Source organism: Anomaloglossus baeobatrachus, chromosome 5 (assembly GCF_048569485.1).
Source record: "Anomaloglossus baeobatrachus isolate aAnoBae1 chromosome 5, aAnoBae1.hap1, whole genome shotgun sequence".
NCBI classification, from domain to species: domain Eukaryota; kingdom Metazoa; phylum Chordata; class Amphibia; order Anura; family Aromobatidae; genus Anomaloglossus; species Anomaloglossus baeobatrachus.
Window position 1 is genome coordinate 478,076,732 of NC_134357.1, and position 15,654 is coordinate 478,092,385.

The 15,654-nt window shown below is 48.3% G+C and overlaps 1 protein-coding gene across 1 annotated transcript in view; it reads right to left on the reverse strand.

Moving 5' to 3' along the window:
* The window catches only part of LOC142311865 (cholesterol transporter ABCA5-like), a 310,836-nt gene that overhangs the window by 135,302 nt on the left and 159,880 nt on the right, over positions 1-15,654 (reverse strand). Inside the window, exons 15-18 of the mRNA XM_075350670.1 lie at positions 8,874-9,012; positions 8,292-8,382; positions 8,008-8,147; positions 7,754-7,873 (exon numbers count right to left, since the gene is read on the reverse strand). Of these exons, the coding sequence (XP_075206785.1) occupies positions 7,754-7,873; positions 8,008-8,147; positions 8,292-8,382; positions 8,874-9,012 (490 nt within the window). The remainder of the gene's footprint in view (positions 1-7,753; positions 7,874-8,007; positions 8,148-8,291; positions 8,383-8,873; positions 9,013-15,654) is intronic.

The window sequence follows — 15,654 nt, forward strand, 5'->3', positions numbered from 1 at the left end:
GTACATCAGTTATGGTGCACAGTAGATGTGGAGGAGCCGCCTGTGTTTTACACTCAGTGCTCCACTATAACTGGGATAACGCTAATGGGTATTTACATTTAGCTGTAGGGTGGGCCCCAGGAGTCAATTCCACCTGTGGGCCCCAGACACCCCAGTCCGACCCTGATTATAGTAGTTATATTCTTGTACATAGGATCCAGTATCGAAGAAGTTATATTATTATACATAGGGAGCTGTGTAAGGCCCTGTGCGCACTGGAAAACAGAATTTTCTTAAGAAAATTCTGCAGGGTCTGAAAGATTACCACACCCGCAGTAAAAAAACGCGGCAAACCTCACCCGAAAACCGCATGCGGTTTGCTGCGGTTTTACCGCGGTATTGTTCAGGGTATTGCCACGGTTTTGCCGCATGCGGGTTGGTACATGTGCTTTAATGCATTCAATGCAATAAAGCACATTGGAAAAAAAAAAGAAAAAAGTAATTTCCTTCTGAGATAGATAGCAGACAGATAAATAGATAAATAGACAGAAGAATAGATAGAATAATAGATAGAAGGATAGATAGAGGGATAGATAGATAGATAGAGTCCCTGTGACCACACGCTGCATTTCTCCTGAGCGGTAATGTGTAGTTCACATTACCGGCTGTGGGAAATGCCCTGTGGTTACCTCTGCTGTCTCGCTGCGAGGCTGCATTCAGCAGTGTGTCAGTCGCGGCTGGATGCAAGCATCGCAGGACGTGGATTACGCCGGAGCTGTATGTTTCTGGGGGGTTAATAAAGGGGTGAACCAGGGGCTTTTTTGTGTTTTATTTAAAATAAAGGATTTTTCGGTGTGTGTGTTTTTTCACTTTACTTATGGGTTGATCATGTCAGCTGTCTCATAGATGCTGCCATGATCAAGCCTGGACTTAGTGGCGGCGATCCGCCGCCATTAACTCCTTATATTACCCTGATTGCCACCGCATCACGGCAACAGGAAGAGCCGGGAACACTACGGGACTGCCGCATAATGGATGCGACAGTCCCGGGGCAGCTGCGGGCTGATATTCTCGGCTGCGAGAGGGGGGGGGCATTAACCCTGCCCCTCGCCCACCCCAGCTGGAGAATAACGGGCCGCCACTGTGTGCTTACCTCGGCTGGACGATAAAAATACGACGGAGCCCACGTGTTTTTTTTTCTATATGTTCGTTTGCTTTCTATGTGTATTCTATATGTCTGTGTGTGAGTGTGATATGTGTGTGTTCTATGTCTGTGTCTGTGATGTGTGTGTTTACTCTCTGCTCCGCTTCCTCTTCCTATCATAATGACATCACTTCCCTGCAAACCGCAGGGCAGCGATGAACATTACCGCAGGTAAACCGCGAAATACCGGAGGGAATAACACAGGAAAACACAATGAACCGCACAGAATTTGCTGCCTGCGTTATTCCCTGTGGGATTTCACGATTACATGGCAGTCAATAAAGTGAAATGCCGCAGCGACGTGCGGAAAAGAAGTGACATGCAATTGTTTTTGCTGCGGGAATCCCGCAGCAAAACATGCAGCTGTCAAAATCCGCATAGTGCACACAGCATTTTTTTCCCATAGGTTTTGCTGGTGAATCACTGCAGAGATGTTATGAACATAACATGCAGCGAAACATGCAGCAAAACTGCAGGAAATCCGCGGCAAAAACCGGCAAGTGCGCACAGGGCCTTATAGTAGTTATATTCTTGTACATTGGAGCAGTATTATAGTAGTTATATTCTAGCAAGTAGGGGGTAGTATTATAGTAGTTCTATTCTTGTACATAGCGGGCAGTATTATTATAGTCATATTCCTGTACATAGGGGGCAGTAATATAGTATATTTTTGTACACAGGAGCAGTATTATAGTAGCTATATTCTAGTACGTAGGAGGTAGTATTATAGTAGTTATATTCTTGTACATAGGGGCAGTATTATAGTAGTTATATTCTTATACGTAGGGGGGCAGTATTATAGTAGTTATATTCCTGTACATAGGGGGAAGTAATATAGTAGTTAGATTCTTGTACACAGGAACAGCATTATAGTAGTTATATTCTAGTATGTAGGGGTAGCATTATAGTAGTTATATTCTAGTACATAGAGGGTAGTACTATAGTGGTTATATTCTTGTACATAAGGTCAGTATTATAATAGTTATATTCTTGTACTAGAATCATACAATGAATCATATATTGCATATCCTTGTCCATGGAGAGCAGTATTACAGTCCCAGACAGAAGTTCTGTCGCTTATCCATGTTATGTAAATAAAAGCTTATAACCTGACTTTAAATTCATCCATTGGTTTTATAAATTACTCTTTTGAAAGCTGAAACCCTCCCAAATTTGGTTTAGGTTATGAAAATAAAGTTGTTGCAAAGCTGAAATATTGATCCTTTAATGAACACAGAAAGGTCAGATTTTGGCAAGACAAAAGTTTTGTCGCCTTGTCATATAATGCACCCAATCCTAGTTTACATCCTCACCTGTGCTCACTAAATGATTGGTTAATTAGTGGGTGTATATAAAAAGAAACCCAGCACCCCAGACCTTCACTTTAACTACATCTTGACCTCTGACAACAGACCAAAAATCCACCCTGCGGCCTAAGCATTGATTATCAAGAGGCTGAAGACCAGATCCACTGCAGAGGTGGCTAGCACCTTTAATGTGTCTCAGCGTCAAGTACAAAGAATTAAAAAAAGATTTGAAGAGACTGGAGATGTTTTTGACAAGCCCAGGTCCGGCAGACCCCACAAGACAACTGCTCAGGAGGAACGTTTGTTGGTTAGAAAATCCAAAGCCAGCCCCTCTTCTACTGCAGCAGAGCTCCAACAGGCCTGGTCATCTCAAGTCCCTGTGTCAACTAGAACAGTTTGTAGGATTCTGTCTCGAAATGGCCTCCATGGTCAAATCAGTGCCCAGAAGCCAGCACTAAACAAAAGGCAATTAAAAGTCCCATAGACTGCTAAACAGATGGATGCTGAAAAAGTGGCAGAAGTTGGATTTCTCTGATGAATTTTCAGTTGAATTACACTACAGCCGCTGCAAATACTGCAGGAGACCTACTGGAGCCAGTATGGATCCAAAATACACTCAGAAAACAGTTATGTTTGGTGGTGTAAAGCTCATGGTCTGGGGTTACATTCAGTATGGGGGTGTGCAAAACATTTGCAAGGTGGACGGCAATATCAATAGCCTAAAATGTCAAGAAGTATTATCTACCTCTTACATTACCAATCATAAAAGGGGTCAAATTCTGCAGCAGGATGGTGCTCCATCTCATACATCCATCTCTACAACAAAGTTCCTCCTGGCAAAGAAGATCAAGGTGCTCAAGCACTGGCCAGCCCAGTCACCAGACATGAACATCATTGAGCATGTTTGGGGTAGGATGAAAGAGGAAGCTTGGAAGACAAAACCAAAGAATCTAAATGAACTCTGGGAGGAATGTAAGACTGCATTCTTTGCTATTCCTGATGGCTTCATCAATAAATTGTATGAATCATTGTTGAACCGCATGGATGCAGTCCTTCAAGCTCATGGAAGTCACATAAAATCTATATATATAATTGCCTTATTCTGTCTGTCTGTCTGTCTGTCTGTCTGTCTATCTGTCTGTCTGTCTGTCATGCTCCGAAATTGTGTCCTTACGGTGACACAAAGCTGATTGGCCGCTGGGCTCGCCATGGCCCCGCCCCCCCACACGGATTGGCCTCTCGCCCCGGCTCTCTGCAGGCCCCGCCCCCTCACGCAATGCACGCTCGCTGTGGCCCAACTGACACGGGGCTCCGATTCCCAGGTGAGTACACACACATCAGATCACACTCACTCTCACACTCACTCTCACACATCACATCCACACACTCACAACATGCTGGGATATCGCTTGCTTCTACACCGGCTCCGTCAGGATCCCGGCAGCGCCAGACATAACCTTGCGATGCTGGGATCTTAACGGAGGCCGTGAACGCTGGTAACCATTATACACATCGGGTAACTAAGGTCCCTTAGTTACCCGATGTGTATCATAGTTACCAGTGTACACCGGCTCACACTCACACACACATCACATCGCATCCACACATCAAGGTCCTGCAGCTGCAGAACATACATAACATAACAGCACACACACATAACAGCACACACACACACACACACACACACAAATCAGATCACACTCACTCACATACACACATCACATCGCATCCACATACTCACAACATCCTGGGATATCGCTTGCTTCTCGGCGGCGATATTGTGCTGTGAGCTTCCAGGACCTGACGGAGGATCACATGGCCAGAAGCATGTGATATCCCCGGATGTTGTGAGTATCAGCGCGTATGTGCAATATCGTCAGTGTCTGTGTGTGTGAGTGTATGCGATCGGGTGTGTGTGAGTGTATGCGATCGGGTGTGTGTGTGAGTGTATGCGATCGGGTGTGTGTGTGAGTGTATGCGATCGGGTGTGTGTGTGAGTGTATGCGATCGGGTGTGTGTGTGAGTGGATGCGATCGGTTGTGTGTGTGAGTGGATGCGATCGGTTGTGTGTGTGAGTGGATGCGATCGGTTGTGTGGGTGAGTGGATGCGATCGGTTGTGTGGGTGAGTGGATGCGATCGGGTGTGGGTGAGTGTCGGCAGAGGAGCACGGCGTGCTGGAGGAGGCTGGGAGCAGAGAGGCTGATCTTGGGGAAGGCTGGGAGGGGGGGGCTGATGCTGAGGGAGGCTGGAAGGAGAGAGGCTGAGCAAACGTGCTCCATCCGCCATACTGCGCACTCCCCATCGTGCTGCATCCCCCATGCTGCGCACTCCCAAACGTGGTCCATCCGCCATGCTGCGCACTCCCAAACGTGGTCCATCCGCCATGCTGCGCACTCCCAAACGTGGTCCATCCGCCATGCTGCGCACTCCCAAACGTGCTCCATCCGCCATGCTGCGCACTCCCAAACGTGCTCCATCCGCCATACTGCGCACTCCCCATCGTGCACCATCCGGCATGCTGCGCACTCCTAAGCGGATGGAGCATGATGGGGGGTGCGCAGCATGGCGGATGGAGCACGTTTGGGAGTGCGCAGCATGGCGGATGGAGCACGTTTGGGAGTGCGCAGCATGACGGATGGAGCACGTTTGGGAGTGCGCAGCATGACGGATGGAGCATGTTTGGGAGTGCGCAGCATGCCGGATGGTGCACGATGGGGAGTGCGCAGTATGGCGGATGGAGCACGTTTGGGAGTGCGCAGTATGGCGGATGGAGCACGTTTCGGAGTGCGCAGCATGGCGGATGGAGCACGTTTGGGAGTGCGCAGCATGGCGGATGGACCACGTTTGGGAGCGCGCAGCATGGCGGATGGAGCACGTTTGGGAGTGCGCAGCATGGCGGATGGAGCACGTTTGGAAGTGCGCAGCATGGCGGATGGAGCACGTTTGGGAGTGCGCAGCATGGCGGATGGAGCACGTTTGGGAGTGCACAGCATGCCGGATGGTGCACGATGGGGAGTGCGCAGTATGGCGGATGGAGCACGTTTGGGAGTGCGCAGCATGGCGGATGGAGCACGTTTGGGAGTGCGCAGCATGGCGGATAGACCACGTTTGGGAGTGCGCAGCATGGCGGATGGAGCACGTTTGGGAGTGCGCAGCATGGCGGATGGAGCACGTTTGGGAGTGCGCAGCATGGCGGGTGGAGCACGTTTGGGAGTGCGCAGCATGGCGGATGGAGCATGATAGGGGGTGCGCAGCATGGCGGATGGAGCACGTTTGGGAGTGCGCAGCATGGCGGATGGAGCACGTTTGGGAGTGTGCAGCATGGCGGATAGAGCACGATGGGGAGTGCGCAGTATGGCGGATGGAGCACGTTTGGGAGTGCGCAGTATGGCGGATGGAGCACGTTTCGGAGTGCGCAGCATGGCGGATGGAGCACGTTTGGGAGTGCGCAGCATGGCGGATGGACCACGTTTGGGAGCGCGCAGCATGGCGGATGGAGCACGTTTGGGAGTGCGCAGCATCGCGGATGGAGCACGTTTGGAAGTGCGCAGCATGGCGGATGGAGCACGTTTGGGAGTGCGCAGCATGGCGGATGGAGCACGTTTGGGAGTGCGCAGCATGCCGGATGGTGCACGATGGGGAGTGCGCAGTATGGCGGATGGAGCACGTTTGGGAGTGCGCAGCATGGCGGATGGAGCACGTTTGGGAGTGCGCAGCATGGCGGATGGACCACGTTTGGGAGTGCGCAGCATGGCGGATGGAGCACGTTTGGGAGTGCGCAGCATGGCGGATGGAGCACGTTTGGGAGTGCGCAGCATGGCGGGTGGAGCACGTTTGGGAGTGCGCAGCATGGCGGATGGAGCATGATAGGGGGTGCGCAGCATGGCGGATGGAGCACGTTTGGGAGTGCGCAGCATGGCGGATGGAGCACGTTTGGGAGTGTGCAGCATGGCGGATAGAGCACGATGGGGAGTGCGCAGCATGGCGGATGGAGCACGTTTGGGAGTGCGCAGCATGGGGGATGCAGCACGATGGGGAGTGCGCAGTATGGCGGATGGAGCACGTTTGGGAGTGCGCAGCATGGCGGATGGACCACGTTTGGGAGTGCGCAGCATGGCGGATGGAGCACGTTTGGGAGTGCGCAGCATGGGGGATGCAGCACGATGGAGGGTGCGCAGCATGGGGGATGGAGCACGATGGGAGGTGCACACCTCCCCCCAACACACACACACACGCGCACTGCACAACACACACACACTAGGAATCACAAACAACGCCCTACACAGACACCCACACACACAGACAACGCTGCACACACAAATATACGCACATACTGCACAACACACACATTGCTCAAAACATACCTCCCCCCAAAACACACCACACCCACACAAACCGCACAACACACACACACACACAACGCTACAGACACACAGCGCTCCACAAACAACGCAACACACGCAACACACATACAACACCGCTCTCACCCCCCGCGACACTCAGAACATGTACAGCGCCCTACACAAACACTTGGTAACTACACACAACAACATCTATATATATAACAAAAATCATACATGAACTACACAATACGTAAATTCTAGAATACCCGATGCGTAGAATCGGGCCACCTTCTAGTATTAAATATGGCTCTAATAGCACCACAACTTCGTTCACCAATGTTATGCAACATATCTTTGTATTAGAAGTTAATTATCTGGTTGAATTTCACATTACCTTCTGTGGGCAACAAAACTTTTATCTTGCCAAAATCTGACCTTTCTGTGTTCATTAAATGACCAATATTTCAGCTTTGCAGCAACTTTATTTTAATAACCTAAACCAAATTTGGGAGGGTTTCAGCTTTCAAAAGAGTAATTAATAAAACCAATGGATGAATTTAAAGTCAGGTTATAAGCTTTTATTTACATAACATGGATAAGCGACAGAAATTCTGTCAGGGACTGTATAGCAGTTATATTCTTGTACATAGGAGCGGTATTATAGCAGTTATATTCTTGAACATAGGGGGCAGTATTATACTGGTAGTAGTTATAGTCTTGTACTTAGGGGCAGCATTATAGTAGTTATAGTATTATATATAGAGGCAGTATTATAGTAGTTCTATTCTTGTACATAGGTAGTAGTATTTTAGTAGTTATATCTGTATACTCAGGGGCAGCATTATAGTAGTTGGTTACATAGGGAGCAGTATTCCCACCAGTAGGTCCCCTGATTGTGCAGCATGACCTTTCTCCTTACCTCCGTTATCAAGTTCTGCCTCTCCTTCCAGTTTGATGAAAACATCATCCAATGTGGTCATGGAGACTCCATAAGTGACAACGTCCTCTCCCACACGTCTGTCCAAGTGAGTAAAAAGGTCTATAATGCAAATAATTCATAAAATGTAATAATCACAATCATCTTTCTATTAATATTTAGTAATATCCAGTGGTGATAATATTACACTCATCCGGCAGTGCGGGATATGAAGGTTTATTATTATTATTAGTTACCTGAGAAGCTGTCCATGTTTTCAAAAGGTAACATATAGGTGATCTGTTCTTCATTCTGCACGGACAGCTGAGCGCTGGGGATGTGCTGCCTGATGATGGAGGTCATCTGCTCAGGGTCACAAGATGGAAGAACCTGCATCCTGACCATTGCCAGAGACATAACAAAATCATTGAAAACACTAATGTAGTGGTGGGTGCAATAGAAAATGTGTGTGGTCAGAAAACTACAAATCCCAGCATTCCATGATGACCTTTAGTATTTATATAAAAGTCTATTTCTATACCTTAAATGATAGCCAATGCCCCACTTTCTCTTCAAGAACAAGGATGAGCCAACGCATTTCAGTCTTCCATTGGATATTACAGCTTTCCTATCTAAAAGGAATATAAAGACACAAAGTCACTAATAAGTATTTAGAACAGAAGTAAAATATTTTGAGGACACTTTTTTAGACATTCTATAGCCTCTAAATTAAGTGACAGTGGAAAAATCCCCTTTTTTTAAAGGACCTGACACTTATTATAAATATAGGTTTTAAATGCCGCTGTTGTCCTGAATCTGGTATTGCTTTTCTTGTTTTTATGCGCCTCTCCATTCCAGAGATAATAAGGCTTCTTCTTTCCTGTATATAAATCTAGTCTTGTTAGCCAAGTGGGCGTGGTCACACATTACACTCATAGAAAAAAGTTGGCAAATTAGACTGGTTTTCTAAACAAGATGAGACCATATCTCAGGAACGGAGAGGCGCAGGAAGAAAATAAAAACAACACTGGATTCAGGAGAACAGTGGGATTCATAACAGTTAAAAATAAATGACATATTTACAACAAGAAACAGATCCTTATAAAGGACTGGCTTTGCTTACCAGCAAGTATATCTGCCTCATCCATAAACTGGGTACTGAACATGGTCACCCGATTAGCTTTGCGTTCTTTCAAGAGTGCCCAAATGTAATGGCGAGAACACGGGTCCAATCCTGCGGTGGGCTCATCCAAGAGCAAAATCTGTAATAAATGATAATAAATTCCTATTTAATCCTTGCACCATTAACAATGTAAATACTACCCCTCCCCAATTTTTGGAAGGTTAGCCTTCAATAATGACTCTTTATTTTCAAGCATCAGGTGTAATCTTTGTGGGGACCTGGAAGAAAGTTTTAAGGCTGCTGCCCTTGTAAATTAAAAATTGAGGTTCTTTCTGTTCTCCATAAAATGACAGTATGAGCGGCCATGCCTGATTGCCAAAAGGGAGCAATTTCTTCCAACTCCACCATAATATGGCTGATGGTGCTTATTGACTTCACCTTTGGCGGTGGTTTATCTACCATCAGAGCCAAAGAATCAGGCATATTGAGATCAAAGATGTCCAATCCTTTACACCGAAATTTGCTGTTGAATTACACTGATAGTAAGAGGGTTGAAAATGACTAATGGCCATTCTGGTAATCTCCTTACAAGATAGATTGGCCCTTTGAGGTGTGAGGCTTTTCCTTCCCACCAGGACTCATTCTCACTCTATTTATTTATTTTCTGATTGTTAATTTTCCTTAGTTTATTCTGTGTGTACAATGTGTTTGTGAAGAGTGTGGTGTCATGCTGCAAAGTCAGTCAAGTTTTAAGCTGTAGTAAAGTGAACCCGGGAGTGATCGGGGCCAGAGATGGGGAACCTACAGATATTTGCGTTTGGTGGGCCTGGGCAGCCTTAAAAAAAAAAAGTCCGGTTTTGGACCAGACTTGACCCGAACTCCATATAAGTCTAAGGGACCCAATCTTAAATGTTATAAAATAATGTTAGTAAGGGCCAGGAGGCTGCAAAAGGAAGTAAAACAGGTATTAAAGCAGGACAATTATACCTACCAAGTGTACGCGGGGCTGTCACACTGTTTCCAAGCCCGCTCATTAGAACTCATGAATATTTACTGCTTTCCCCACCCACCCTCTCTGACAGTGTCTGTGATTGGTTACAGATGTTCTCACAAATCACAGTTGTCATTAACCCCTTATAATACCAGGATTGCCATCTGAAGAGGTGCGTCAACCAATGTTACGGAGTGGAGATCGACTATGTAGAGATAGTGTCGCGGGTGGGGAGGGGATGCTGCGCTCATCCACTGCTCGGGTCCGGCTGCTGCTGCTGCTCGCTCGGTGGCTCGAGCGGTGGGCCGGATCCCGGGGACTCGAGCGGCGCTCCTCACCCGTGAGTGAAAGGGGGTGGTTTGGTTTAGGGATATTGTCCGTGACGCCACCCACGGTTGTGGTGAGGTTGTGGCACCACCGCTGCTCTGGACGGGGATCCCGGGAGCGGTGACAGTGAGCAGCTTGGATGTTGTTTTCTCCCCTCCGTGGGTAGGGGGGTTGGTTGTCCCGGGGCCCGGTGAGGGAAGGATGGCAGGCGGGTTACGGGGCCTGGTGAGGTGCAGGGTCGCGGGGGCAGCGCGGTGCCGCACGGCACAGTGGTACTCACTCAGCCAATGATGAATGCAAAGTCTCTGGTAAAACAAACGGCTGGATGGACAGGTCCCACAGACGGCTGCGGTTGTTCTTCTCCCGGTAGGTTGGCGGTGACTGCCTTTCCCTGCACCTGTGTTGTTTTCACGGTTCCAATGGCTTCCCACCGGTAAACCGCTCCCCAGCTTAGATGGAGGCTGAGGGAGCTCCCTTTTGCCCGCAGGCTCTGGCCCTGGGAACTGTAGCCTTGGCGATGACTGTATTCCCCTTCACGGTTTGAGCTGTTGCCTTTAATCGGGTCTTGACTGCTGGGAAATCCCAGAGGTTCCCTTCGCTAACGGATTTGACCGGTTTTACGGCGACTCCTAGCCTGGTCGTGGTCCGTAAGCCCTGCCAAATGGTGCTGGCTTCTCTTCGCTCCCTGATCAGCTACCGGCGGGCCACCGCCCATCCCCGGTCCTTACGGTTTATGTCGATCAGCCTCTCCTGCAGACGGTCACCACCGTCTGCCAAACTTGCTGTATGTGCCCGGGCCACGCACCCGGACACGGTCAGTCTCCTCCACTGCCACTTCACTTCTTCACTCCTCAAACTCAAAACTCAACTGCCCTCCTTTTCCCGCCTCCAGGACTGTGAACTCCTCGGTGGGTGGGGCCAACTGCCTGGCTCCACCCCCTGGTGTGGACATCAGCCCCTGGAGGGAGGCAACAAGGATTTTTGTTTGACTTCGGTGTGCCCAGCCAGGGTGTGGGGTGTGTTGTTGTAGTACCTGTGACGTCCTGGCTTGTCCAGGGCGCCACAATAGTCGTGCCTGTGGAGACACAGGGGTCAGTGGGTGCTCTCGTCCGCTGGCCCGGCCACCTTTAGAAAGGCAGCATGGCCCAGGGCTCATCCCAACTGAACGCCTGACCTCCTTAACCATGGGCGGAACACTACTCAGACAACACAGGGTGAGGGAATCACAATATTAAGACTTTATTGGATCCCCAAACAATTAACGGCACATAGCAGATAACCAGCAACACACACAAATGTAACAGGCAACAGAGTATCACCCTTCCGCTGGCTCACCAGGGATTAGAATAGTTGTAATATACAGGTAGAAGAGAAGACCGGGTTTATGCCGCACTAGAAACCACTGATGCGTGTAGATTAAAAGATTTCTTTTTATTTTACAGTTCTACGCGTTTCAGAGACATCCGTCTCCTTCCTCAGGAAAAGAAAAGATGATTTATTTTCCTGAGGAAGGAGACAGATGTCTCTGAAATGCGTAGAACTGTAAAATAAAAGGAAATCTTTTAATCTACACGCATCAGTGGTTTCTAGCGCGGCATAAACCCGGTCTTCTCTTCTACCTGTATATTATAAATATCCTTCCCGGGGCTGCAGCTAAACCATCAGGCACTCATAGGCTATCATAAGGGGTTGTGACTGGCACAACCTCATCAGGTGAGTGTTTTTCTGTCTTGTCTGTCTACCCTCATACCGGGTAAGACCCTATTGCGCTTTTTTCCCCTCCTACAGTTTGAGAAAAGAATAGTGGCAAGCGTAGGAAGCTTACTGAGCACAGCAAAGTCTGTAGCCAGGTGAGCAAATTGTCCCAACCTGGGTTTCTTCCTTAAGTAGTCTTTGGTATGATGATATAATATAATCCTGGCAGACAGAGTCGAAATCCCTAGACTGCGGTATGGTCTCTAATCGGAATCGGAGTCCCTAGATTGAAGCCATGTAGCCAAGTGATCCTCTAGTCGGAGCCAAAGTCCCTAGACCGAGTCCACAAGGCATCCTGGTTCTGATCCCCTAGCCAGCTCCTAAGAGCTTAGACTGGATCATGCAACATCCATAAACTGGTGACTCCAAGAAGTACCCTTTTATAGCCATAGCCATCCCTTAGTATATACTGTGCCCTTATCGGATTGGTTGTACAAGGTTGCTTCTCTTATTGGATGAATTTCAAGCTATATTCAAATATCCAGAGACAAGGGTGGGACAGGTAAGTTACAGCACATCTAGCAATTCACTTAGTAATACAATGGGAAGTTCGCATAATTGAGTTATCTGGGTGTCTGGCCTTCAGTGGCCAAAACAATTACATGAGTCAACAAAAACTTCAATACTAAACTCCCAAGAGTCTTGTAGAACAATGAGGGATTATCCCCCATCTACAAACAAACTGTCTTCATGTCTGGCTGAATGTTAAGAAAGTTAACCCATGCTAGGCACTCAGAGTCCATGTAGTCACATTCCTCCCCCTTCTTAATATTAGCCAGATAGGATGGGCTTCCGATCACCCTTCTCCTCTTGACGGCATTGTCCTTTTTAATGGTGAGGTCATCAGCAGAGGCTCGCATCTATACACCTCCCCCTGATTACCTCCCCCAGGTTGAGCAGCCATATTGTGGACAAGCACTAAGGTGGGGTCCGTGAGTTGGGCTTGCATAAATTTCTTACTATCAATCTTCCCCCAGTCAATAGCCACAGTCTGGTTAGGCTTAATCATGGTTGTTGGCTCAGAAGTGGATGATGGAGACTGGGAATGTGAATTATCCTTGGAAAAGATGTTAGAAAGATCCACATCAGGGTCTTGCTTGGCTTGGAAGTTGGTGATGGCTGCTACAAACTGGCTGGATAGTCCTTGCCCTAGGTCATACTCCAAAATAACTGGTGTGAGCAGGTAATCCACAAGCCCCACTTCCACTTCCCTCTGGGTGGTATCCGAAACAACAGGCTTGGTGGGGCCATCCATGAACCCCACTTCAACTTCCTTCTGGCTAGTCCCCGAAACAACAGAAGTGGGGAGACCATCCATGAGCCCTACATCAACTTCCTCTTGGTTAGTCCCCAAAACAACAGGTGTGGGGAGGCTGTCCATAAGCTCCACCTTGACCGCTTCCTGGTTATTTCCCAAAATATCAGGTATTAGGAGGCTGTTCACAAGTCCCACATCGATCGCTTCCTGGTTGGTACCCAAAATACCAGGTGTGGGGAGGCTGTCCACAAGTCTCACATCAACCTCTCCCTGGTCATTTCCCAAAATAACTGACGTGGGGACGGTGTACATAAGCTCCACTTCGACCTCTCCCTGGCCGGTCCTTAGGTCCAACTGCACACATGCCAGAGGGATGTCCGAGCGCTGGCCCTCAGCCAGGGAGATGGATAATTGGGAATCTGGTAAATGGTCTTCTGGGGAAACAAAAACTGGGCTTACCCGGGTAATGGAGGAACCAGTGTCTCGCAGTCCTTGGCTCTGTATGTCACAGACCTTGTCCGGCTGAGCTGGCAGATGGGCTCCAAGCATGGGGCCTCGGTTTTGGAGACAATCTTTATCTATATGTCCAAGGCGCCCACATGTATAACAGCGCCGTAGATTGGGCAAGTCACAGGCCCTGTTTGTAGACCTTTGTTTTGGTGCAGCTTCTGCTGGGTAGCGGGGCCATCCTTCTCAAGTGGCTGGTGTTAGCAATACGGCAGCTGGAACCCCATAAACAAATTCCAGAACCCAAGCCCTCTCTTCTCTTGAGGATTTAGGCCCCAATGCAGCCAACAATGCTGTGGCTCGGGCCATTTGGGACCAAGTTGATTCCCGATTGTCACTAGATCTATGATGCGGCACATAGTTTAAATCCTCTGAGTCAATGTCGGCGGGATCCTCATCGTTCTCTGCATCATTCTGGGCATCCCAATGGACTAATTTCTGGATCAAGTCCGACCGAGTGTCAGCATTCCTGTAGTCAATCTTTCGCATCTGGCACAGATCCTGTAGCATCCATTTACTGCTGCGGTTGTAACTCCTCTCTGATCCTTGTCCCATGGCTGAGCTGGTGGGGTTGGACATGGCAGCGTCCGAAACCTAAATGCCTCCCTTATGGCCTGCTAGGTATGCTTATGTGCCTCCCTGGTTGTTGAGCCCTAGACGGTGTCCACGAACACCAGTCCTCCGCAGCTCCCCTGGATAAACCAGGCTGAGTAGTGTCTCATCGCTGCCACCAATTATGGAGAGACGGGGGTCAGTGGGTGCTCTCGTCCACTGGCCCAGCAGCCTTTAGAAAGACAGCATGGCCCAGGGCTCATCCCAACTGAACACCTGACCTCCTTAACCATGGGCGGAACACTACTCAGACAACACAGGGTGAGGGAATCACAATATTAAGACTTTATTGGATCCCCAAACAATTAACGGCACATAGCAGATAACCAGCAACACACAAATGTAACAGGCAACAGAGTATCACCCTTCCGCTGGCTCACCAGGGATTAGAATAGTTGTAATATACAGGTAGAAGAGAAGACCGGGTTTATGCCGCACTAGAAACCACTGATGCGTGTAGATTAAAAGATTTCTTTTTATTTTACAGTTCTACGCGTTTCAGAGACATCCGTCTCCTTCCTCAGGAAAAGAAAAGATGATTTATTTTCCTGAGGAAGGAGACAGATGTCTCTGAAATGCGTAGAACTGTAAAATAAAAGGAAATCTTTTAATCTACACGCATCAGTGGTTTCTAGCGCGGCATAAACCCGGTCTTCTCTTCTACCTGTATATTATAAATATCCTTCCCGGGGCTGCAGCTAAACCATCAGGCACTCATAGGCTATCATAAGGGGTTGTGACTGGCACAACCTCATCAGGTGAGTGTTTTTCTGTCTTGTCTGTCTACCCTCATACCGGGTAAGACCCTATTGCGCTTTTTTCCCCTCCTACAGTTTGAGAAAAGAATAGTGGCAAGCGTAGGAAGCTTACTGAGCACAGCAAAGTCTGTAGCCAGGTGAGCAAATTGTCCCAACCTGGGTTTCTTCCTTAAGTAGTCTTTGGTATGATGATATAATATAATCCTGGCAGACAGAGTCGAAATCCCTAGACTGCGGTATGGTCTCTAATCGGAGTCCCTAGATTGAAGCCATGTAGCCAAGTGATCCTCTAGTCGGAGCCAAAGTCCCTAGACCGAGTCCACAAGGCATCCTGGTTCTGATCCCCTAGCCAGCTCCTAAGAGCTTAGACTGGATCATGCAACATCCATAAACTGGTGACTCCAAGAAGTACCCTTTTATAGCCATCCCTTAGTATATACTGTGCCCTTATCGGATTGGTTGTACAAGGTTGCTTCTCTTATTGGATGAATTTCAAGCTATATTCAAATATCCAGAGACAAGGGTGGGACAGGTAAGTTACATCACATCTAGCAATTCACTTAGTAATACAAT